The sequence below is a fragment of the Podarcis cretensis genome, assembly GCF_951804945.1.
Source record: "Podarcis cretensis genome assembly, chromosome: 1".
NCBI classification, from domain to species: domain Eukaryota; kingdom Metazoa; phylum Chordata; class Lepidosauria; order Squamata; family Lacertidae; genus Podarcis; species Podarcis cretensis.
The window spans coordinates 79,590,611-79,617,952 of NC_137170.1; the positions used below are offsets into that span (position 1 = coordinate 79,590,611).

The 27,342-nt window shown below is 43.6% G+C and overlaps 1 protein-coding gene across 1 annotated transcript in view; it reads right to left on the bottom strand.

Annotated features, from left to right (window-relative positions):
• DRD4 (dopamine receptor D4) overlaps positions 1-17,652 on the bottom strand; it is a 35,010-nt gene extending 17,358 nt beyond the window's left edge. The window contains exon 1 of the mRNA XM_079971121.1: positions 16,267-17,652. Within this exon, the coding sequence (XP_079827247.1) occupies positions 16,267-16,524 (258 nt within the window). The 5' untranslated portion in view covers positions 16,525-17,652. The remainder of the gene's footprint in view (positions 1-16,266) is intronic.
• Between the last annotated feature and the right edge of the window lie 9,690 nt (positions 17,653-27,342).

Genomic DNA, 27,342 nt, shown 5'->3' on the forward strand with positions numbered 1-27,342 from the left:
TCTCCTGGAGCTGATGAGAGAAGACACCATAATTCTTTGTCTGTACATAGTGTGTAAATAAATACATAGATGAGCTCTACAATGTCTCACACTTCTTGCTGCTAGAAGACTTGTGTGCATATACCATCTGGCATATATCACTGAGCACGCTGAAGAAGAAGGGAAATGCCTTTTCCAGAGCTGCGCAGGACAGTGGGGCCTGCAGGAGCACCTCAGGGCGTTTTCCAATCAGCAGAGGAGAGGGTCTGGAAAGACCTGCAACCAAACCCTAAATTCCTACTTGTGGTAAGTCAAAAGCAGGGTTTGAAATTAGCAGGGCACCAGGCACATTTTGCACCTAAAGGTTCTCGATTTGCGAGTACCTCAAAATGTCTGGGTGCCATTTTTTGCACTTGGCTGACACTCAAGAATTGCTGAAATGTATGTGCTTTGAAGCCTCAAAGTATATGTTAAGGATAGACAATATATTAATGAGTTTAACAATAAAGAGTAGAGTGTTTTGAAAACTGAAGTACAGTACCAATTTGCAAGCACCAAATTAAACATTAACAATTTCCGCTAAAAATGTGATATTAACAATGTGTCACTTACGTGAATTGCGTATTAGTTCATGCTTATCGAAATAATAAATAGAAAGTTTTGCCACACACAGACACCTCCAATGGCAACTAGACATTCTGTTTGGGTGCCCACAACCCAGGTCCCAGAAGCCATTTGGCTCTTAGCTTTACTATCCTAGTTTCTAACCTACTGGTCAAACGTTCCTTGCTGCTTCCAATAAGAGAGGATGGCTGTGTGCTCCTGAGTGTGTGCTTTCTTTTCCTTGCACCACTGTTACTGGCACATTTCCTGGATTCTCAAAGTAAAGTATGCACTCACTGAACTAGCAGGTGGGTGGGGGCAAGCTTTCATAAATTTTATCTGGAAAGCTGAAGGAAATAATGAAACAATAATTGAGGACCTGACAAGCATTTTGTGTGAGCTGCTGAACCGATTTTAATGGCACATTTTGGCATATTACTAATCCATTCCTGCAAGAAGTACTAAAAAGTAGCCCCAAATGAATGGTCTGGTAGCAATTCATTTATGATACATTAACTCAAGCTGCTCTTCTGCACATTTCCTTGATGCTGCACTATTCCAGGGTGACTTTAGACCTTAATCGTATTCATATTTAGGATTGCATACACAGATCTCACTGCCTCATTCTCAGAGTACTGGATGAAATTCTCTCCCGATAATTGATTTTAAGTTACAATTAACTTACACACTCACAGCGCTCCGGTAGTCCTCTTTAGAGGAACTGTTCATTGTGTAATGTCATCACTCAGGAAGATAATTAACAGCATTTGCCCCTTACCTAAGACAGAAAACATAGGAATTGGTTCGGCGCTGAATTGGTTCATTGCCTTTTTTAGTCTTCCCTGTTCAGAATATGAGTCCATGGCAACTGTATGATTAATATCTATGGGTTGATAAAACTAACTATTCAAGTCAGAATCCATAATTATGGTGATAATAGGATAATAGTGAGTGCAAGCTTGGAGATTTTTAATCAGAGCTTAAGGATAAGAGTTCAGAGTTAGTTTCCTATCAAAATATTGTGTCGGCAATGATCATCTAAAAATCTGACAAACATTAATTTCTATACACTACAGTCAGCATAAATCCCAAAATACTTCTTAATAAGCAAATAAGGAGATAGGATCTCCTAATTTTATTAGTTTTCATGATCAATAGAGAACAGCTTAGTTTTCAGGTATAAATTCCAGTTCCAAACGTATACAGGGTTGTTGTTTTTTGCACACAGAGCAAAATGTGGTAAAATGTGAACTGGACAAGATAACTGTGAGGTGGATTCATAGCTGGTTGACTGACCAAACCCAGAGAATGCTCACTGATGATTCCTCATCAACCTGGGAAAATGTGACAAGTGGGGTGCCACAGGGTTCTGTCCTGGGCCTGTTGTTGTTCAACATCTATATAAATTACTTGAATGAAGGAATTGATGGGGTGCTAATCAAATTTGCAGATGACGCCAACCTGGGAGGGGTAGCCAATGCTGCAGAAGACAGAATCAGGAATCAATATGACTTTAACAGATCGCAGAACTGGGCCCAAGCTAACAAAATGACTTTCAGTAGGGACAAATATTAAGGTTCTACAATTGGCAGGAAGAACCAGCTGCACAAATATAAGACGGGGACACCTGGTTTGCTAGTAGTACCAGGGGTCTTGGTGGACCACAAGCTTAACATGAATCAACAGTGTGATACAGCAGCAAAAAAAGCTAATGCTATTCGAGGCTGCATCAACAGAAGTATAGTGCCCTGATCAAGGGAAGTCAAAGTACCATTCTATTCTGCCTTGGTCAGACCACACCTGGAGTACTGTGTCCAGTTCTGGGCACTACAATTGAAGAAGGATACTGACAAGGCTGGAATGTGTGCAGAGGAGGGTGAACAAGATGATCAAGGGTCTGGAAACCAAGCCTTATGAGGAATGGTTGAGGGAGTTAGGCCTGCATAAGAGGAGACTGAGAGGAAATATGACAGCCATCCTCAAATGTCTAAAGGACTGTCACGTGGAAGATGGAGCAAGATTGTTTATTCCTGCTCCGGAGATCAGGAAGAACTTTCTTGAAAGGTGTTGGACTCTTCTTCCTTGGAGGTTTTTAAGCAGAGGTTGGATAGCCATATGTCGTGGATGCTTTAGTTAAGATTCCTGCATTGCAGGGGATTGGATGAGATGACCCTTGGGGTCCCTTCCGATTCTACAATTCTATGATCAAACTGAAAAATTAACAGCAGCCTTCAGAAACCTCTGTTGTAATTATGCAGAAAGCACAAGAAAGGTGGTGGTTTGTATATTTCTAATTTCGGCACTGTTTGTATCCAGGAACCAGAAACAGCCACACTACAAACCAAATGTACACATTTCTCAATCTGTGGTGTTTGAACAAAGATCCAACAAAGGTAGAAGTTTATTCCCAGTGTCAGCACACTAAATTCCTCTTTCAGTCGCAAGATATACATCCCTATAATGGGTTCAATTATTACAAGTCACAGATACTGACCCAAGTTCACATTGATATCAACAGGTCCTAAATGCAAATTAAACTGGACAACATTGCTCCAGATTGCATTCATTCAGAAAATGGTGCTAAGTATATTCTGAAAAGAAAAAGGCTGAACATTTAAAAGGCCTGAGACAGATATACAGAACACAGCAGTTAGTTTTGAAAATCTTGGTCTGAGATTTTGGACACTAATTCTTTCCAACTGGCTTTTCATCATCATCAACACCCCCCCCCAAAAAAAAACACCTAAAGCAAAGTTAGATCCCTTCTACCAAATATCACATACCCCCATTTTCCATGTTGTCTTTGTGGCTTTCAGGCAAGAAACTGTTTTATGCTTATTGCACTAAATGTATTACATGTTAACCAAAGCCACAGCCATCTCTTCGATGCTTGACTAACTGGATTAACAGAGGCCAAACCTGCTTCAGCCTGGTCACAAGGTTAATTGTTACCTGATTATACTGAGTTGCTGGAGATTAGCTTGCCAAGGTACACAGTGTAAAGCTTTAGAGATCTTAAATGTCCCAGGCCTCCTTTAAATAGTGCTCCAGAGCAAGAGATCCACCAGACGCTCTTCTTTATCTTCTATTTTGTCCAGCCAGAGTTTTCAGTGTATCCATGACAAGCACCAATGGTACAGAGGCTAAGATTAGAAGGCTATAGCAAATATTTCTCTGGGGAAAGACACTCAATGAGACTCTTATACAACAAACCTTCAGGAAAGGGCCATAGCTCAACAGTACAGCAAACGTTCTTCATGCAGAAAGGTCGCAGGTTCAGTTGTCAGCATCTCCAGGTAGGACTGGGGGGAAAACTTCTTTCTGAATCCACGGAGAGCCATTGCTGAGTTAAATGTGTTTGCTTCCTCTTGGTAAGAAGATCTACCACGCTGGTGTTTTCTTCCATTCAAGCCCAAATCCTAAAATATGATATCTCTGATACCACATCATGCAAATCCAAATCATAGTTCTCCTGATGCAGTTTGTGGATGTCACTATTGCTGTCTGGAAGAGTTAATCTTTGCCACCTTGCCCAAAAGTAGCCAGTCCTCTCTGGTTCTACTGCATCTTCCAGACTCACCCAAACCAGCCATAGGGAAGGCTGGCCCATCCATGAGGTGAGGGGAGCTGACTGCCTTGGGTGACAGGATCCACAGGGGCAGCAGATCCCAATGAATACCTTTATTCCCCACTTGTTCCTGATATAGATCTTCACTCACCCCTTCTTCCCTGATGGGGAGGGGGGCGCCATTTTGCAGTTTGCCACAAGTACCAAAATGTCTTTGGTCAGCCCTGGTCACGGGAAGCTTCAGGGTTTTGTGTTTTCCCTCTAGCAGAGAGGTAAGGGAACTCCAATTACCGGTAGTTTCTCAGGACCCCAAACACCTATCTACCTCCCAACATCCAAAGCACAAGCTCCTCTGGGCAATGCCTAAAGCTGACCCTCTTGCTGTCATGTGCCCACCTTGGGATTACACAGTGAACTATATATCCAAGAGATACGTGCCCCATATTGTATTTCCCAATTCCCCACATGCTGCAGCGATCCTAAAGCAGCAAAGTTTTCTCCTCAGACAACAAACACTTAAAGAAACCTTATTTTCCTAAACCTTGCTTCCCACCCTAGGGGGGAAAAAAGGAGCAGGCTAATCTGCACAGACAGCGAGAACATGAAGAATCTGTGAAAGAATTCATTAAGACTGATATTTCAGGTCGTAATAAAAATTAGGCCATGCCACTAAAGAGAGCAGAGGGACATGGGTGGTGCTGTGGGTTAAACCACAGAGCCTAGGACTTGCCAATCAGAAGGTAGGCAGTTCGAATCCCCGCGACAGGGTGAGCTCCCGTTGCTCGGTCCCTGCTCCTGCCAACCTAGCAGTTCAAAAACGCACAGTGCAAGTAGATAAATAGGTACCGCTCCGGCGGGAAGCTAAACAGCGTTTCCATGCGCTGCTCTGGTTCACCAGAAGTGGCTTAGTCATGCTGGCCACATAACCCAGAAGCTGTACGCCGGCTCCCTCGGCCAATAAAGCAAGATGAGCGCCGCAACCCCAGAGTCGGTCACGACTGGACCTAAAGGTCAGGGGTCCCTTTACCTTTACTAAAGAGAGCAACTAACTTATAGCTGTTGTCTTGCAAATAAAACACTAGCCTGCAACAACTGCATGCACCTATAAATTTTGATGTCTAGTGACTGAATCTTGTTAATTTCAGATGCTTGATTAGTATATACCACCTCTTTTTGGTCTCAACTGGCACAAGTCCTTCTCCCTTCTGTCACCAGACCAAGTGTGTATATAGTATCTTAAACCTGAAAAGGCTGCCCTGCGCATCCCCCCCCCCACTCAGGGAAGTTTGAGGAAAGCAGATGAATAAAGATGGCACTGATGGATTCTCAGATGTGTGCTGAGAGGGAGAGACACAAGAAAAGCAAGCAGAAGCTTTGAAAAATGTGGCTCTTTGAAATTTCAGAAAGTGCATCACATATCTTCAGAAAAATGGTTGCACCAAAAAGTAAGAAAACATGACTATTCTCAAAGCCATGACAACTATTTACCAAAGACGTTCTGCAAACAATACAGATGATAAACCGATGAGAACACTAGGATGGTTAACTCATTTCATACTTCTTCAGAAGCAGAATGGAGAATCATTTGTAGACGGTGGCCATAAATCCCTTTCAATGCCTCTTTCTTTCAGGAATGTGTTATTCCTATTAATCTTCTTTGAATCTTCTATGAACTTTTAATCATTTGAGTTCAATCTGAAAGCTGTGGCTCAAAAGACTGTAATCCAAAACTGAAGAAATTTAGAGTCCCAGGCAAGGAGTATGCTGTTGTTGCTGAAGGAAATACTAAAGGAAGTGTTAGAAAATTTGTATTTGCAATTTTGTAGTCCATATACAAATATCTACACATGTCCACATGTATAGCTGTTCATATTGTTACAATTATTATTAATGATATCTATTGGCTATTTGCAGTTTAGTAGCGCTGCAGGTAGCTTGCTGGGGAGACCATGCATTAAAAAGGGACTCAAAAATAACTTAAACTCCATTTACACTAAATACATCAACAACAAACCAGACCCAACCACCAACCCATCCCCCAGGGTGATGGGAGAGCTAGGTGCTGCTCCTTATATACTACACCCAAATGCTGACACACCTTAATCAGTACAACTCAGCAGCACCTGCTATGTTTCACAGCTGTAAAGCTGGGTCTTGTTATTTTGCTCTGGCCCCTTAAAGACATACACATCGGGTGGAACAATGATGAACCTTTACATTTAAAGAAACCATTCAACAATATCATTCATTTTCACTTGGGTTCCTGTAACTTTGTCTTTATATATATAACTTTGTTATTTATATGAACAGTAATGGAACAAATCACCAAAAGTACCTAATCTCCAGGAAATAAGTTCATTTTTTAAAATTCTATACATAGAAAAACCCATACATGCTACTAGGTGAGAAAGTGAATGGGCTGGCTAAAGGAGAACCATGCCAATTCTTTATTTAGGTTTTCCAGAGATAAATCTTGTCCAACATGATGAATGAGCACTATGTGCCCTTAAAAGGTTCCCTCTTATAAAAAGTAATAAGAATAGTTGATGAGAGCTTTGTTTAGTGCCTGCAATGAGATAGAGGAATATGCAGCTATTGGTTTAGAAACACATTGTCCCAGGTATCTGTTTTTAGTAGATAGCAGTCATGACAGATATTCAAAAGTAACTTGGAAAAAGGTCATTTTTGAAGGCCTATCTTCAACCATGCTGAATGAAGCAATCTGTTAGAAACATTTCCTTTTCTCTTCGTTCAGTGACTTTTAAACAGATGTTTATGCAATAAAATTTGATGCGAATGCAGTTAGCAGATCTACTTCAAAGCATGGTCACTTATGGGTTAGGAAATGGGCTGATCAAGTGAGTTTTCTTGCAGATAAAGATTTGCAGAATGCTATAACATGGCTGCATTTGTACATCACACTTAACTAAAAGTGAAAAACAACAACTGTGGAGCCAGGCATACACTTAGAATTAAGGAACAAGACACCTTAGAGCACATGCTCAGCCCAAGGATTTGTTTTCAGTACCAGAACTGAGCTCACAGTTTTTGTCACTCACAAAACTCCTCATTTCCTCCCCAAGTTTTCTTCAATTCAATGGCCTAATTTGTGCTGGAAGAACTTTTCTCATTCACTGTCATTGATAAACAATTGGGACTCAGAAACTTTTACCTAGGTAAGCCCAGGTGAGCCTTGGACTCACACCTTCCTCCTTCTCTGCACTGGTGCAGCTTTTGCATATCAGATTGTCATGTTATCTGAATTGACAAACTATGGCCAATGTCCATTATGATTTGTTTGAAACAAGCCGTACTGAAGTCATTGAGTCAGCAGCTGGGAAGGCTTACTGTCACCTCTCAGTTAAGAACCCTCAGCTGACCCTTTATAAAGGTTTGGAGGAAGATTTGCACATGGGGGGAGTATTAGTGAGAACTTCTCAAGGCAGATCAACAGATTGCCTGTAGACATTTCAAGCATTCAACAGACTTTTGATGCCAATCCAGAAGAGCAGGACAGCAGATAAATAGATTCACTGGAAGGTACAAGTTGAATCTTTTTGTTTAAACCACCTCTCAGCTCTGAGGGTCCCATACATTTTTGTAGAAGAGGTGTGGCTTATGATGTCTTGGAGATGCTGATTCTGCCCTCCATTCAGAAGCTGGCAGAGAGATACTAAAAACCTCTTGAGCATAATCAATTTATGAGTCCCCAGGGTATTTTGCCACCCTTCTTTTAAGATGCCATGGAGACACTAGCAACAAGTACTCAGATATGCATTACATTCACACCTGGAATGTGTTTTAGACATACATTCTAGAAGGGTACAGTTGTACTTCTCTTTGGGAATGAAGTTTGCAGGTATTTAAAAATGTCACATTGGGTATAATGTATAATTTTGGCTTCCGGTGCTTCATACTAGCACACCTACCAGTGGTATGATGTCACAAAGCTTGTTCAGTTTTAGAGCAATGTCAGTGGCAAAAAAGGCTTGTTGTAGGCACTTGGAAAGCTTCACATCCCTCAAGGCACTCAAGTCTGGCACAGTTAACTGATGGAAAGAGGAGGATTAGCCTACAGCAAATCTGATAAGCTGCAAACCTGTTGAGATACTGGGAAATAATTGAGGGCATGCATGGGGAACCTGTGGCCCTCCAGAGCTTGCTAGGCTACAGCTCCCATAATTCCTGACATCTGTCTATGCTGGCTGTGGCTGATGGCAGTTGTAGTTCAACAGCATCTGAAGGGCCGGAGCTTCCTCACCCCTGACTATGAAGGGCACCAGAACATAAGAGACTGATAAATTCCTCATTCATCAACTTTGATGAAGCCGGCGTTTGTCCACAGACAGCTTACCTTCCCACCACAGTGATACCTATTTATCTACTTGCACTGGTATGCTTTTGAACTGCTAGGTTGGCAGAAGTTGGGATAGACCAACGGAAGCTTACCCTGTCGCGCGGATTCAAACTGCTGACCTTCTGATTAGCAAGCCCAAGAGGCGCCATGGTCTAAACCACAGAGCCATCCTCTCCCCAAATCTACAGGTGAGCCAGGAGGGTGCACTTCAGCAAGGGAAGCAAGTGAGAACTGTTTCAGGACCCTGGACAGAGGACAAGGAGCAGATTACATGTTCCACAGAGAACATCAAAAACAGAAATTATTATTGAGCACTAAGACAACATGGAAAAAGTCAGGACCATTCAAACACAAACACACACACACTGCAAATTGTACTCATTATGTAAACATGCACAGAAATAAAATAAAATAAAATAGCCATAAAACAGCTTCTGAACACAATATTAAAGCGCAATGAAAAAAAATCTAACTTGACAACCTAACACAAATAAGCAAAACAATTGTTGAGCCAGACTATACTTCTCCAACTCTGACCTCTTGCTGTGGAGTACACAAAACCTTAGTGGGGCATCTACTCCAAAGTCGAACATTCTGTCATCTCTACCAGGGATGTTGCCTATGTTAACACACTAGCTCTTGGACACAAGTTTATCAGTTCCTTGATGAAGCTAAGCTAGGATGGGGGCAGCTATGAACTGTGGGGGTCTAGACTCAGAAACTTGAGAGAAATGGTGGTGTTCAGGCCCAGTGTTTCCTCAGTTGGCATCAATGACCTCTTGGTCTCTGTGTGTGTCATTGCTGGATTCCATAAGATAAAGACACCTATGAAGTCAAAGGAGATGCACTTCACAATTGGTAACGATTTCTATTCAACAGAATGTGACTGCCTTATTATATACAGCCCAATATAACAAATATAGTGCATGCTGAGTAAATTAAAAAGAAAAAAAGAAATAATGCTAAACATGATACTGTTTTCTGTAGAACTGGGAACAAGAAAGCCCACCATTAGGCTGATGAAGCTTTCCTTGTTGAATGACAAATCAACCTTCACTTGTTAAAGAGTGTTATTGTGTCCCCTACCAGCAAGCAAAACGCACCAAAAACCATCAAACCCAAACAAGAGGGGAATCGCTTAGCCAACCACTGGTGATTCACTCTTCTTTCCTAATGAACTGTATTAAAATAAGTAGCTAAGTGGTTAACCCTGGCTTGACTGAATAGGCAGCAACAACCCAGCAAAAGCTATAATATTGAATTGACTGCCTGCTGGCATCACCTTTCATCCAAAACTAATAGAATTCACACTGGAGATGATAGAAAGGGCTACTAGGATCTTAATGGAGAGAGAAAATCACCCCACAGTGCTCTAACTACTCCAAATGGTTTATAGCAGAATTTGTGTGCTCTTGACAGGAGGAAATAAAAGAGACTACAGGGATATCGGCAGAGCTGACAACCCTTCTGGTCTGATTGCAACCCCAGAGGCACTGTGTAATTCTTATAGAGTCCCTGCTCCTGGCATGATATATAAAGAAACACATACATCAAAACAAAGGTGATGTTGCTTTGTGAGGTCTATAATTTTAGATCTCACAGGTGAGAGGAAGGAGAAATCCCTTAAAGAGTTCAGAAGCTGGGGTCTGGTGTAGACTAACACCAGTAACCATGAAGTTGACTATGGGATCACTACCCCTTGTTGCAGGGATGGTTAGACTGTCTTGCACAAATTTCTACTCCCCATGGACTTTAAAGCACCAGAACTAACTGTGGTTAGCGCTAACCAGAGTAACCTTTTACCAGGATTTAAAGCTAGTCAGTAAATCCCGATTGCAAGGAAACCTAGTTATTGCTAGCCATGATAAAATCTGGTGCCAATGAGATCCTTAACTCTAGTTATGACCAGTGGGGCAAGGGAAAGAGAATTCCTGCTAGTGATGAGCTGTGAAGGGATTGGGGTGGGGAGGGGGGAAGCTAAAAAGCATGTTCCTCTGAAGACCTTTCCCAGACTTGAATGTGGTAAAGCAACTGCACAGTGTTACATCAGCACTAGCTCCAGAAGGAACATAAAAATAATTCAGGACATTATACCCAGATGTTCAAATCAATCTAATGATTTATGCATCTTACAACTAGAGATCTCCATCTCCTGTTTGTTCACTCCTTTGCTGAATGATAAGCCTCTGGTGAAATGCTCTCATTATGCTCAAATTATAAGCATTTAACAACTGCTTCTAATTCCAAATATGGGATGCTTCCATTTTTATGTTCTCATTGCTAGATTTAAAAAAAAAACCAAACTACTGGGTTAAAGCTTATTCTTCTGATATGCTATCAGTGCAGCATGATCCAATTGCTGAGGACTGTGGGAATTACTCTAGCTTTTTTGCAGTCCACAAAGCAGAATCTGGTACACTTTGGGAGCAACTGAAAAAGGGAGGGTTAAAAAAGGCTAATATCACCCTGAAGTGGTCAAAATATGTATCATTATATCTAACTGTTCAACTTCAAATATTGTACAAGTGAGGAAGCTGTTGCACCCAATAGTTGTGCAAGGGGAAGGCAGCCAGCACAACCAACGTTTGCAGTCCCCTCTTCCCCCTACAAAGGAGGTGTCTAACCTTTGGCCTTCCAGATGTTGTTGGGCTCAAGCTCCCATTAGCCCCAGCCAACATGACCTACAGTCAGGGATGATGGAGACTGATTTGTAATCCAACAACATCTGGAGGCCACAGCCCCTAACCCCCAGCTATGGTTGGTTGGCACCCGTCAAGAGACAATGGAGCATGCCTCTGGGGGGTGAAGTCAAAGCACTGCATTAGCAGCACCGAAGTGACATCACTTCCCCTCCCCATCTATACATGATCATTTATTGAAATTATTGTACTTTTCCCTTCCATAAGACATCTCTTGTATTTTCCATCTGAGGCACCAAATTTATTTCTACCATGGGATGATTGGCACCATCATAATAAACTAATTAGGCTCATTTTTAAACAAGAGCAAAACCAGAATCTGATCACCAACCTTCGTTAGATTTTCAGTGAGCTAAACCTGTCACCAACAAATTATTCACCTTAAAATAATCATTAAAAGCTATGATACTATTGCTGGAAATATTTAAAATATTATTGCTACGTGGTGAAAAGCCCAAAGAAGGGGAAGGATGACTGCTTTCAAGCATCACTTACTGAAGAAGTCACAGTGGCATATGTCTAAAGGACAAAGCAAAGGTAAGACCCCCCCCTTAAAAAGGGTCATAAGGGTCATAATTGCCCAAAGAATGCAGCTCATAATTTTTCTTGGAGCAATTAAACTAAATTGTCAGATTAAGGCAGCAAAGAGATTGAGGAACATGGCCAAAAACCTATGTGTGTTGTCACTGCATCCCAAAGTTTATTTGCAATGCATGCATCCCACTTTTCCTTGGCTATTTTGCCTTTCCCTATCAGTTGGGCAAGGCGGGTTCTGCCTATCACATGGAGGCACATTTCTGTTCATTGTGCTGCAGCTTATGGAGAATCTTCATTGTACAGACATGTTGTGTCCTTAATGGGCACAAGAAACACCGTTTTCAAGGAACACATGGGTCGTTACATCAATATTGGGCTACCCTGAATGAGGTGGGCAATCCTCATGCTTCAGTAGGACAGGGAGATATCTCTAGCTTTCTAAACAGCTTCACATCACACACACACAAATTTTGGAAATGTATCTACTGTACTTCCATACATGTCTTCGCTAGGGTTTTATGCCCTAGTTGGAATATGAACACCTGCCAATTCAGCAGAAAACAGCTACGCTCTGAAGGCAAAAGAAAAGAAGCCACCACAGCTCCTCTTCCTTTACCATGTGTTGTATTTGCTATGACGTTGTATATCTCCTAGTACAGGCCTGTGTAGCCTTTGACTGACCAAGCTGAATGCAACTACCAGCAGCAAATTTAACCTAATTTTATTTATATTTTTTTTGAGGTGCTACCTGCCCAGAAATGTGAAAACGGGGAATCCTGTCAAGTACCTTGGATGCAACAATAGATGGGTAGTTGGCTACATTCAGCCTTATAGGTTATGAGTCGTGCATGTTTGCTCTAACACTTCCCTGCCGTGCCACAGTTCCCAAATCATCCAAACACTCCCATCTTTTCCAAGCCCTGTTCTGCTGCCGACTCTCTACTTCTAAGTGATACTAATCATAAAACATTCGGAAATCCTGTCCGCCTCTTGCTCTGGATTTTATGTGATGCATACATGCATGGGTCTTCTAACCCTGCGCTCAACCTGTTTTCATAGATTTTGAGCACCACTGACCGCTGCATATCTATTTGCCCTGAGATGTTTGGGAAATTCCATTGAGCACCTCTCTTTTACGTAAGCCTTGCCCTCCTGGTAACTTTTGAATATCAATGTTTCAGGATTCACATGCTAGAAGATACCGCTCTTCAAAATCTTTCTCAGCAATTCGCAGAGTCCTATAATGGCTAGTTGACACAGGTTTTGCATTCTGTATTTAATCAGTCAAAATAACTCCCTATCCTCCTTGAACATCACAGGTTTCATGGATGTTACTACTTCAAATTTTGCTGAAACCGTATTGTCATCAACATTTTGCAAATGGAAAAAGGATAAAGTATCTCAAAGGGTCAGAGATACAACTGAACCAAGGACTCAATAATGTGTTCCTCTAACCACTGTTTCATTATTTGAAACTGAACAATATTAGACAACTTGCAGAGAAAATCAGTACGAGTCTTTAAGAACTGCACATGCAACAGAATAGAGAACTAAATACAGACTTGTGTGCTTTAAAGCAGAGATATATGAGGATCAAAAGCTGGTGGATATTACCGGTATTTTCCAGTTTATTTCAATGGACTATGAGATCAGGAGCCAAGAAAGCATTACCCAAAAGCTGCATTCACTTACATGTAAATGGGAAGAATGTTTTAGCTCAAAAGGCTTCTTTTCTTCTTTAAATTAGAGGTACCCTTGGAAACATAAGTGCTTTTTTCATCTAATAACAGCCTGCTAAGATAATGGATAATAATAGGGTGTGGTATGTGTCGCATCACTGTTTCTAATTCATATTCTAATACATATTTCTGACATTCAATCTACTCCACATTTAGCTCCTCTCACACCTCTGCCTCACAAGACTTCCATTAACTCCAAATGACTTTGAATCAGATCTAAGAGGGAATGGCACACCTACTTTGAACATTATTTCTTGGTTATGCTGTAAAACAGAGACCTGTGACAGGCATGCATGCACACATATCAATGCCCCACAAAATAACCCCTAGCCCCTACAAGTAAGTGAACAGCAAGGCAAATCATCCTAATTCAAGCTGCCCATGGGTTTTATCTTCTAGTCTTTCTCAGATGCCACACAAATTTTCTATGACAAAGAAACCAAAGCTAAACAAATGTTCAGCTCTGGAACAATATGCTTTCCAAATCTGCAAGAAGCACTTGAATTTCTGCTTCATCTGCCAAAAATCTGCCAGTTGGGCTTATCTGAGATCCACCTGGGCACTGTAATTCTCCCATGTATCAGTTGGCTCACTTAACTAGCACTAACAGTGCTCTCATTTATCTCAACTTCTGATTTTCCAAATGTTATGCATGAGATCAGCACAGAGTGGCAAAGCTAGATAAGTTTAGATCCTTGACTTAATGGTCTTATAGGCACCCTTCCCCCCCCCCAAAAAAGGTGGCTGTGTATTTTACCTCCTCTGCCATTCCATGCTGTACAACTGATTGTACATTCCTGACACGTTAGGAGAAAAAGCAAACAAAAAACAGTTTGCCAACCCTGATTAGTTTCACATTTTGAAACTAATCATAACCCCGCTGTGACTGCAGGAACAAAATGGAGCTCATTTATGCTGCCCTGATGGTAAAGATGTTTGCATGAAAATAAACACCACGTTTTTGTAGAAAGGGATAATATATTTATTGAAGTAGAAACAATAAAATAACCAAGTATGTGTCTGCCTGTCTGGTCCCAACTACATATTTTGTTTAATAAAAGAGGAAGAAAATAGGAAAGATGTTGCAACAATGACCATCACCCCCGGTTGGCTCTAGCACGCCCACAGAAATCCTAATGCCATTGCCACCCCCACCTGTCACTCTCTGGGTGCTCCTCAGTGAGCAACCTTGGCTGAGGAGCCCTGAGCTTCAGCCCTAAGATCTGGCCCTAGCTGCCGCCACTGTCCACACACAGCTTGCAGACTACCCCAAACCACAAAAGTTTAGGCTGCATTCCTTAGCAGATGTCCTAGAACCTTGGTTGAACTTCTTCAGGAGTAACCTTATGTTTAGTTTCAAGCCATGACTCTATGTAACAGTGTTTATGCTACATAAATCCATAATGCCCCATGGTGCTGAAACTTGGATAGAAAACACATTTCGTTTTATTTCCTAGCTAATTTCCCCAGGTTATGAAGACACTTGCAACTTTAGCATCAGATTCTATGGTAAAATTGTTGCAAATTAGCTATTTAAGATTAGTCAGTATTGAGGAAATGTCGGACTTGGACCAAAGAGATCTAAACACAAATACTACTTCTATAACAGACATACTGAATAGTTTGGACAAATCCCCTACTTACATACCTCCACTCCTCATATGTTAAAAAACCCAAACACTACTGTCAGAAAGAACTACCGTATTTTCCTGTCTATAAGACGCCCCCATGTATAAGACGCCCCCTATTTTTCGGGACTCTGATTTAAGAAAATGGGGGGAGATGGCCCCCGTGTATAAGATGCCCCCAAATTTTGGACATTTTTTAAAGGGAGAAAACCTAGTCTTATATACGCAAAAACATGGTATATACCCACAGATGACATAGTAAAACAACCCATCATCATCAATAGGCCATTGCTCCTGTATCACCATAGTCCTGACAATATTCAACCAATGCCCAGACCTGTGGCTGTGTCATATGCCTTTATCCACCTAGCATTACATATTGAAGTGCCAACAATCATACCGTTAGCAGAAAACTTCAAAGAAATTATGGCACCACAGAACTGCGGCATCTGTTCTGGTCTGAACACATTTGCATGGGTCTTTCTCAACCACTAGACAGAAAGTACAGAAGGTACAGGCTTGGTCTGTGCTGATGCTCTGCCTGCCTCACTGTCTCTTGCAGGCTCATGCAAGAGACACTGTCCGCACAGCAGCTACAAAGATTGCAATGTAGATGTGTGCTCTCTGCTCCCAGTTAGCCCCGCAGGCTCACCTAGACAGCACAACACCCCCAAACTCCATGAAGTCCCATAGCAAGTCCCTGATAACTATGTGCAAGGTCTAAGCACTGAAGCAACATTTCACCGGCTTTCCATTACAGGATCCCAAACATGCCCACAAGGCACAACAAGCTTTTCTGCAAAGGCTGCCCTGTGGCATTCGAATCTGCAATAGTTGAAAAGGACTTGGGGACCTTTGGGAGAGTTGTGGGAAAGAGAAATTCCAACAGGTCCTGCTTTTCTCCTCCTTGGGCAACACTAGGAAGCAGCAAACTGCACCTACCTTGAAATCCCCTGCTGCAAAACTCTCTTTAAAGTCCTGGCCACTCGTTGCACCTTACCTTCTGAAGTATATATAGTCGTGCTTCAAAATAAGGGATATTTATTCACATAGGTGGTGCCTACTCCCACCCCTTCAAATAAAGGTTGCATGGGAAATTACCTTGGCGAGGGGGAAAGAGGAAAGCGAGGCGAGAGGAAAAGGCGATGGACTTTACCTCTGAGAAGACGTAGAGAGGTAACACGAGGATGGCCAGGAGCAGGTCTGCCACGGCCAAGCTGACGATGAAGTAGTTGGTGGTGGTCTTCAGCGCTTTCTCGGTGCACACGCTGAGGCACACCAGCAAATTCCCGCTGATGATGAAGAGGATGAGGAAGACGCCGAAGACCAGCGCGGCGAAGTTGTAGTCCGGCTCCTCTTCGGGAGTGGGGCAGGCGTCGGTGGCATTGAAGGCGGGGGTGCTGTTGGCCCCCATGGCTCCCGCTCGCCGCCCTTGCACTTAGCACCCGCGTCCCGCCGACGGTCGCTTCTGCGCCTGACGAGCTACAAGGCCGAAGAGCTTCACCGGCTCATGGTCCCTAAACGGTAGGGCTCGGCTGGCGAAAGAGAGTCACCTCGCCCCGGAGCTGCCTGGGCGGGAGCCAGCGCCCAGGCTGCCCCACTCCATCGCCGAGCCAGGGGAGCGAAAGGCAGCAAGAGAGACGCCTAGGCTCGGCGCCGCCCGGTCCCTGCTCGCGAGGGACTTCTCAGCAGCCGGCGCGCTCTGCTTCTCGCCTCAGCGACGCGGCGCGGCCCCTTTCCCGAAGTTTTCTTTCCCGCTCGACTCTCGCCAGCAGCCGGGCGGGAAGAAGGAAGAAGCCCTCGAGGCTTCCTTCCGCGCGCCTAGAAGAGGAAACGCGTCCGCGCGCAACGCACGCGCCGGACCCTCGCAAGTCCCGCTCACTTTTTTCTCCCGCTCGAGCCCAGCTCTGCTGCCCCGGCGCGAGCTACGAGTGGGTCACTTCGAGGCGAGGAAAGCGAGCTGACTGGACGGAGGGAGAGAGGGAGGGCGCTCTGACGGGGAGGCCGGGCTGGGCTGCGCGCGAGGAGCCGACGGCCAATCAGCAGCGCCCTGCGCGGCGCAATCCGGGCACATGTGGGCAGCGGGAGACCCGTGGTTCCTGCGCCTCACAGCGCCTGGCAGGAGTCCCAGGCGACGTCGCGCCAAAATCTGCCACCGACCGCCCAGAGACCTGGCTTGGGCGCTCGCACGTGCAGCTCCTTAGAAGGTTTCTCGGGGCACGAAATCGCCACAGGGAACCTGAGGCGTTGCCAGACAATCGGAAGGTCCCGAGAATGTCTGTTTTTGCGGGATTCCCACCCAGGGCAGTTACCGCTGTAGATATCTCCACGTGGTAGGCTTCCTACAAATCTGATAAAAGGGAAAGGGCAAATAGCTACTGGCAAACAGGGTCAGGGAGAAATCTGCAAATAAAGGTATTTTCTCCCCTCCCGGAGTAAAGTTGCGTAGAATGGCTGGATGGCTCGTGATGGGCACAGCCTTTCTGCCTTCGATCTTATCTTTCAAAACTACTGGTGAATGGATGCAGCCCTGCTGCACGAAAATGCATTGCCTTCCATACACTTTTATTTTTCCCCCTTTTAAAGATGGGTGAAAAAGTTCACGTTCGCAACCTTGCAGCTATGGGAGACAGCAGTTGTGTTGCGTCATTCTTGACATCACAGATAATATTCAGCAGGTGCCTGTGTGACACTGGTGCAAACTATACTCCAAAGAACAATTGCAACAAGCACACAAATTCTATACAAAATATAACATGTTCCCTAGCACATTCAGTCTTCAAACAGAATATCCTAAGGCACAGCCAGGAGCAAAGATGTGTGGACTTTGCAGAACAAATGGATAACACTATGATTAAAAACTGATAATCATTTTTACTATGTTAAAGGAAGTTCCTAGACCCAATAGAGACAATATTTTCTGAGAATGGGGCATTAGTGCTCTAAGTTCTATAGGGCTGGATTGTCATGTTTAGGGCCTCAGTGTAATTGGTTAATTTAAAATATTTAAATGGAGTCGAAATATGCCCTTGAATGATCAGGTAGCAAATTTTGAAGAAACGCTGTTAATTATTTTTAATGCAAGTGCTTACAAAAACTGTGGGTGGCAGACATGGGCGTAGTAGTCAGGATTTTTGTTGGGGTGGGGCAGCCAAAGTGGTGGCAGATGTTGGTGTGGCTTTAAGAAGGTGTGTTTCTCTTCCTGTCCTGCAGGCGGGAATGTCTCATCTAAGACGGTGCCTGCTGTGAAACAGGAATGCATCATCTAAAAGCAAAGGAATAATGCTTTTATTATTTTATTCATGAATGCAGATTTAATCAAATAATTATAACTCGTACGGTTAATGAATAAACTAATAAGCTTATCAGTTGAAGGACCAGAAGCACAATAAGTGATTGAAAATGAAAGTGCAGCACACATGAACTGAGTTGTGCAAAATCACAAGAGGAATGTAAATCCAGCTAACATTAATTTAAAAATTAAGTTAATGTAGGAGTCAAAATTGCAAAACATTTTGGGGGGTCTTTACTTTGCTGGCATACAGCCTGAGTCCACTTTTTGCAAGGGCAAAGGGTTTTAACCCTCAGTCCCCCTTGGAAATTCTGGCACTCCCTCCATTTGTTTCTTCCCTTCTAGAACAAAATGTGAAATGGTCATTGCAAAAAAAGCACTTTGTGGAAATGACCTTTTTATTGCCACTCTTGTAGGACTTGTTTCTTTACAAGTAGCATCATGGGAATTAATGGATTCCTCCAACCCCACCACTTAAAAAAAGAGAAGAAGCTGGAACAAATGATTCCCTTAATTATTCTGTCCAAATAACTTTTGGGGAAGATTCTTGTTTGTTTTTGTTTGTCTGTCTGTCTGTCTGTCTGTCTGTTTGATTAGTATCTGAAGGTTTTTGTAGGCTACCTTTCATCCAAATGTATCCTGGGAGATGGGGGTTCATGTTAGGGAATTATGGTAACATATAATTATGTAATGGGTAAAATATTATCCCCAAAAATCTTTTCAGCATATGGATTTTCCTAATTACCCCTGTGCTATGGTCTTTGGAAAGATACTGTATCAGGTATTATTTTGAATAATGTGTTTACCCACCTTTCATGATCACATACAAATATTACTTTCCATTTGGGGGCTCTGTAGAGCCATGTGGCAGGATTTTATTTGTATTTCTATCAGTCACATAGGACGCTGGTATAGTGTGGTAGTGGGAACGCACAAGAGTTAAGAGGTAGAAAATCCCTAGGCCACATCTCATCTCTGCCAACTAAAGTCACTAGATGGGCATGGGCAAGCCTCTATCTCTCAGCTTTAGCCCCACCCCCAACAGCAAGAGAACAATAACGCTGACCTTGCCTTGTCGTTGCAAGGATTACAGAGATAATGTATGTGAAGTATTATCCCAAGACAAGTTGCCAAGAAAATCCAACACAGTCACAAGAAGAAACAACATTAAAACACAAAAGTGCATAACATAGTAGCAAACAAAAACAATACTCCCCCCCCCCGTTTAAAAAACTATAGGCAGTTAAATTAGCAAAGGCCTGGGAGAAGAGGAATGTTTTCTCTCTATACCTAAAGATATGTAACAGAGGTGGCAGGGGAACCTCCCCGGGGAGAGCATTCCACAAATGGGGAGCCACTGCAGAAAAGGCCCGTTCTCATGTTGCCACCCTCCAGACCTCATGGAGGAGGCACACAAAGAAGGGCCTCAAAGGGTGGCTACAGGGTCTGGGTCAGTTCATATGGAGAGAGGCAGTCCTTGAGGTATTGTGGTCCTGAGCCGTTTAAGGCTTTATAAGTAAAAAACAGCACTTTGTATTGGCCCCAGAAACTAAGGTCTAAGGTGTGTTTTTTAAAATCGTTTAACCACATCAGTTAGCAAACATGGATACATATGCTATAATATTGTTTTAGTTAAATTGTTTAAATTGTTATTAAGGAAATGATAATTTCCCCCCTTCCAGTAAAGTACAGCAGAAAAATTGTCCAAATATAAACATTTAACTTATTAAACCTCTCAATAATTTCAGAATTATCTGTCAATGTATTTCTAATAATAATAAATAATAATAATTTTTTATTTATACCCCACCCTTCCTGGTTCAAAATCCGGGCTCAGGTTGGCTAACAACAAATTTAAAACACTTTAAAACACTTACCGTATTTTTCGCCCCATAGGACGCACCGGCCCATAGGACGCACCTAGTTTTTTTTTGGGGGGGGGGGAATAAAGAAAAAAATATTTATTTCCCCCCCAGGCGCAGGGCTGGGGCGGGGGGAGCCCGAGCTTCCCCCGCCGCCAGAACAGGCTGCTCTCCGCAAGCCGTGGGAGCCCACGGCTTGCGCAGAGCTACCCGAAGCCCGGGCGCAACTGCTCAGCGCGCCCGGGCTTCGGGTGTAGAGGCAGCTCTGCGCAAGCCGTGGGAGGGCTCCCGCGGCTTGCGCACAGCTACCCAAAGCCCGGGCACAACTGCTCAGCGCGCCCAGGCTTCGGGAGGCAGGCAGCTTTCTGCAAGCCGTGGGAGCCCAGCGGGAACTCCCACGGGCTCCCAAGGCTTGCAGATAGCTTCCTGAAGCCTGGAGAGCGAGAGGGGTCGGTGCGCACCGACCCCCTCACTCTCCAGGCTTCAGCGAAAGCCTGCATTCGCCCCATAGGACGCACACACATTTCCCCTTCATTTTTGGAGGGGAAAAAGTGCGTCCTATAGGGCAAAAAATATGGTAATTATAAAAGCAGCATAAAATACAGTATAAAAACATGAATAAGAATAAAATTCAAAAATCAATTAGATAATCCCCAGGGCTAGCTGGCTGAATTGGTTCTACTTGGGCCAGTGAGGAGGCCAGGGGAGAATTAGCTGTGGGTTCTCAGAGTGGATAATCTTCATAAAAGGGGAGGGGGAGGGAAGAGAAGGGAAATAAATTCAGATTAAAGGCCAGGCAGAATAGCTCTGTTTTACAGGCCTGACGGAAGGAGTTAAATCCTGAAGGGCCCTAGTCTCATGGGGCAGAGCATTCCACCAGGTTGGAGCCATCACTAAGAAGGCCCTGGCCCTGGTGGAGAATAGTCTGACTTCCTTAGGGCCCAGGACCTCCAAACTATGGTTATTCATGGACGTTAAGGTCCTCTGCAGGGCATACCAGGAGAGGCGGTCCTGTAGATACGAGGGCCCTAAGCCACAAAGGGCTTTAAAGGTCAAGACCAGCACCTTAAACCTGACCCTGTATTCCACCGGGAGCCAGTGCAACTGGTAAAGCACTGGGTGAATATGCTCCCATGGAAGGGACCCCGTGAGGACCCTCGCTGCAGCATTCTGCACCCGCTGTAGTTTGTGGGACAGTTTCAAGGGCAGCCCTGCGTAGAGCAAATCACAGCAGTCAAGCCTGGAGGTGACCATCACATGGATCACTGTGGCCAGATTGGGACGGGAAAGGTAAGGGACCAACTGCTTAATGCGGCAAAGATGGAAAAATGTCTCCTTAGCTGTTGCTGTAACCTGCGCCTCCACAGAAAGGGCGGCGTCAAGGATTTCACCCAAACTCTTAACGGAAGGCACTGGCACTAATTGGGTCCCCGCAAGAGAGGGGAGTAATTTTTGATATAACTGTAAAAACTACTCTGAAAAATTATTATTCCAAAAATGAAACCTTCATCTGGTTGTAAATATTAAGATTATACCAGCAAGAACTAGTCTTTCTGTAAAAATACGATTTAAATCTTCAGGGGCAGCCCTACATATAACACATTGGAGTAACCTAATCTAGAGGTTACCAGAAATTTGATGTAAATTTACTCTCATTTAAATATGCCTAAATTCAGGCTACTCTTCAGTTTAGCTAAACATGCCCTATCTTATTATAACAGAACGATTTAGGAATGTTCTGGTGGCAGATCACTCAGTGGTAAATAGGTATGGGATTTGGAGTGACTGTAATAGCATATATTGCCTAAATCAGGGGTCTGCAACCCGCGGCTCCGGAGCCGCATGTGGCTCTTTTACACCTTTGCCGCGGCTCCGGGGCGGATACTAGCGAGGGGAGGAGATGCATTGTGCGCCTCGACACTCCCCACTGTGGCGGGCGCTGTACTGGCTGTGACGTTGCATGGGGGCGGTGTGTGCGTTAGTCACGCACTGTCCCAACGTCACCTTCCCGCCCGCTGTCAGATCGGAGGGCAGCAGCGCGCATGCTTTAAATGTCGCAATGGTTTTGCGGCTCCCAGTTTTTTTTTCTTCGGAAACGGGTCCAAGTGGCTCTTTTTGTCTTAAAGGTTGCAGACCCCTGGCCTAAATATACTGCCTAAATTCCCATTCCTTCCATACACACACACACACACACACACACACACACACACACACCAAATAAAATTCCTTCCAGTAGCACCTTAAAGACCAACTAAGTTAGTTCTTGGTATGAGCTTTCGTGTGCATGCACACTTCTTCAGATACACTGAAACAGAAGTTTCCAGACCCTTCTATATAGTGAGAAGGTGGGGAGGGGTATTACTCAGAAGGGTGGTGGGAATGGGTGATTGGCAGATAGCTGTGATGAGCCTGTTGATAACGACTGCAATAGGTCTTACAGGAAAAAGCAAGGGGTGAGAAGGTGAAAAATGGCTTTGTCATGTATAATGAGATAAGAATCCAAGAGACACAAACGATGAGACACAAACACACACACACACACACAGTGGTACCTCGGGTTAAGAACTTAATTCGTTCTGGAGGTCCATTCTTAACCTGAAACTTTTCTTAACCTGAGGTACCACTTTAGCTAATGGGGTCTCCCTCTGCCGCCGCGTGATTTCTGTTCTCATCCTGAAGCAAAGTTCTTAACCCGAGGTACTATTTCTGCATTAGCGGAGTCTGTAATCTGAAGCATCTGTAAACCAAGGTACCACTGTGTGTGTGTGTGTGTGTGTGTGTGTGTGTGTTTGTGTCTCATCGTGTAGAACTATTCTGTTTTGAAATAGAAAAGCAAAATGCCAGAGTTCGTTTTTGACGATGTTATATTTTTCTTTTATTAGCTCTGCCCTTCTGTGTATAACAGGGATTGATTAGACTATGTGTCTCTACCATTCATCATGTCCTGAGCACTTCATGTCAGAACATAACGTCGTTCCTTTTTGCTGCAGTTTAAGCTCTTTTAATATTTTTTTGAAAGCCCCAAATATATGAAATGATAATTGTAAAGAAGAAGAAAAAAAAGAAGAGTTTGGATTTGATATCCCGCCTTTCACTCCCTTTAAGGAGTCTCAAAGCGGCTAACATTCTCCTTTACTTCCTCCCCCACAACAAACACTCTGTGAGGTGAGTGGGGCTGAGAGACTTCAAAGAAGTGTGACTGGCCCAAGGTCACCCAGCAGCTGCATGTGGAGGAGTGGAGACACGAACCCGGTTCCCCAGGTTACGAGACTACCACTCTTAACCACTACACCACACTGGCTCTCTAAAGAAATTTCTTTAAAACGACAACAGCAATGGAAGCAAAAATATTTATGCTTCTGCCTCTGATCCTGGGAGATTCTGCATAGGCATTCATCTGCCTGTTTGTGAAGTTCAGAGATGAGCATCAATCCTTGCACAGCCAAGTTAATGACAGCAACACATAAGGGGAATTAGGAGGCCCAAGGAAATTCCAAGTCTTGTAAAAATATTAAAAACTAGAAAAAATACATAAACATAAGGGGCCAAATTCATCTAAGTCCTTGTGCTAGCAGAAGCTGGTGCAATGAGTTTCACTAGCACAATGGGACTTTCCCCCCACTCTCCAAATTTGCCCTGGAGGGTTGGGAGGACCTATAGAGCAGGGCATGGGAGAAGGGAAGTTGTTTCCTCTGGGAAGCAGAAATGCTTTCACTGATCGAGAAGTCACCTGAGTGTGACAGCGAATTCCACCCAAGGTATCAAAACCAAACACTGAGGGAATGAGGGAGGACAGAGCATGCTCAGTGGCTGCGGAATGACAAGTGTCTGTTACAGGGCAGGTGTGGGTGTGTGGAAAACCAGGGAGGGGGAATGGAATATGGAATAGCATATCTTACAGCAGGGTGCATTTGGCTAGGACTGTGAGCAGGAGCCTCCATGCTGCAACGTTTTGTTGCAGGTCACATTTGCCTCCCAAGAATTTGTCTCATCAAATCCCCTTATAAAGACATCTGAACCAGTGGCTTCCCCACTAGCTTAGTAGCAAATTCCACACTTTAATTATATGTCACCTGGTGGGTGGGTGTATACTTGTTTTATTTATCCTGAATCTCCTGCCAATCAGTTTCATCCTATTATCCCCAAGTTTGCGAATTGTGAGAGAAGGGTTTTATAATGCTCAGTGCCGAGTGTCTTTTCTTCTCATATGGGAAGGCCGAACCTTTGACATTTAAAGTTCCTGAGCTAAAACAATCACAAACAAAACCCTTTTGGGAGAATGACCTTCTTCTGCCAGTCAGCGCTGGAACTGTCAGTACAAAGGGTAGAAGATGGTGCCCCTTTGAGCCAGTAAATCTGGGCTACTGACTTAAATCACTCTTTTTTTCTGGACTAGTACACCATGACATCATTTGGGATCGTAAGCCAGAGACAATACATGTTGCTGAAAGAGTCCATGCAAAAGGTTTTGTAAGGCATACTGAGTTTGGGGAGGGGGCACTGTCATTTTTATAAATCTCTGCTAAAGGGCTTCCTAGCAAAACATTTATACATTGTGCTCTGCAAGCAGACTCAGTAGAGGATCCACCTAGCACAGCCTCTGCAACCAGGTGCCCTCCTGGTGTTGTCAAACTCATCCCTGCCCTTCCAGAAACAGCTAACTTAGAATGGATGCAACCCTGGGTATTTTAAAACAAAAAATTCCTTCCAGTAGCACCTTAAAGACCAACTAAGTTAGTTCTAGGTATGAGCTTTCGTGTGCATGCACACTTCTTCAGATACACTGAAACAGAAGTCACCAAGTTCAAGTTGACTTCTGTTTCAGTGTATCTGAAGAAGTGTGCATGCACACGAAAGCTCATACCTAGAACTAACTTAGTTGGTCTTTAAGGTGCTACTGGAAGGAATTTTTTGTTTTGACTATGGCAGACCAACACGGCTACCTATCTGTACCTGGGTATTTTGTTTGCATTATAGTTTGCCAACAAAATGTAAGACAAATGAGAAAGCAATTGTTTAATTACTGCTCCAGACAATTTACCTGATCAGGAGCAGATGGCTGCTGCCTTATTACCAAATACTTACAGACAGGTAATGGAAGGAAGGCATCATTCTTAACAGCAAGTTAGAGTAGGAAAGGCAGAATCTCACTAAGGAACAAAGTATGGATTCGCAACATAGTGTTTGGCCATTAACTGACTGCTGTTCTTCTGATCGCCTTGAAACATTTTTGTGCCGCTCGTCTAAACTCTTGTTAGAATTTGAGCTTTAATTTATTTCATTTAATTTATTTCTAGCTTTCTTGTTGTTGAGATAAGCTTGAAATCATGGCAGTACAGTGGTACCTTGGTTTACATATGCTTCAGGTTACATACGCTTCAGATTACAGACTCCACTAACCCAGAAATAGTGCTTCAGGTTAAGAACTTTGCTTCAGGATGAGAACAGAAATTGCGCTCCAGCAGCACGGCAGCAGCAGGAGGCCCCATTCACTAAAGTGGTGCTTCAGGTTAAGAACAGTTTCAGGTTAAGTACAGACCTCCGGAACGAATTAAGTACTTAACCCGAGGTACCACTGTAGTGCAATTTTCAAATAGGTGTTTATTTTAAAATTTTATCTCCCACCCTTTACTATAAATCAATCTCTGAGTTGGTCACAACATACAAAAGTTCATCAACACACCCTGATACAGAAGCCAAAACTGTTTACACAAAATGCCTGATGAAAAATGAGTCTTTTCACCTGGGGCTGTAAACTAGCCAATCTTGGTGTTTCTTAAGCTCAGGGAAAGACTGTTCCACAGCCAAGACGCCACCACTGAGAAGGTCTTGTTATGAGTGCTGAAAGTCCAGACCTTGCTTGGTGATGACATAACCAAAAGGGCCTCCCTGATAGATCTCAGGTCATGGGGATGACAGGACAGAGGGAGGCACTTCTTTAGGCAGCCTTGAATTGGGCTCAGCAATAAATAGGCGACAAGTGCAACTTTCAGGAGTGGTGTAATACGGTCTTGCATTTAAACAGCATTTTACACCAGCTGCAATCTCCAATTTGTCTTCAAAGGACACTATGTAGTGTCCATTACAGTGATCTACCCAGGGCCTGCACAGGAGTAGCTGTAGCTTGGAGGACCAGCTGGAGCAGGAAATAGGTGCTCCATGTCAGTACACCCCCTGGGCCTCCATGGAATGGAAGAGTATCCCAGACTATGCACCTGCTCCTTCATAATAGGTTGCTCCCCTAATTCCCAAACCTGGGAACTACTGTTCCACAGCACCTCCCTCTTGTTAGGATTCAGTTTCAGTTTATTGATCTTCATCCAGCCCATTCCTGCCTCCAGTCACCAATTACTATTCAGTTACAGAACTATGCCAGTGTGCTGATTATCTGGTAGCCAAACTGCTACATAATGAAATTGCCCTAATTCCTGCTTTGATCACATATTCCTCTTTCTCTATTCCAAGTCTCAAAAGCTACTTTTTTTGCATTGCAGCCACATCACATCTGGTGACAGTGGGCCTGAACAGTCTGTTAGTTTATGAGACCAGTACAGGTTGTGTAAGAGCCATAACTCAGTAACATAACACAGGTTTTACATGCAAAAGGTTCCAGGTGCAATCCCTGGCATCTCCAGGTAGGAGTGGGAACTGGCTGCCAGCCAGTGCAGACAATACTGAGCTTGTGCAGCTTGCTATAAGGCATCTTTCTGTAGTCTTCAGCCCTGCTTTGCCTACGATCCGCACACACAATCACCTTTTTAGCAAACCAGCCCCTTTGGAGAGGGGTTTCCTTCTGTAAACAAATTCTCAGACCACTTTAAAAAGAATAGCTTCCTTGAGAGGGTAGGGCAGGTCTTTCTCATTTTCAGAAGGGACTGTGTATGCTGTTTGCCCACTTCCTTTTGTCTTATTTGAAATCGTAATGGAGCTTAACCCAAGACACACTGTCATGTTGCTGGCGATTACACGGAGACAAAGTGCAGGCAGATTGCAAATTGAAACACATTCTCTAAATGATGTTTACCAGATTGTTGTGTCACTCCAGCTAAAAGCATCCCTTTCTGAAATCGTCTCAAGC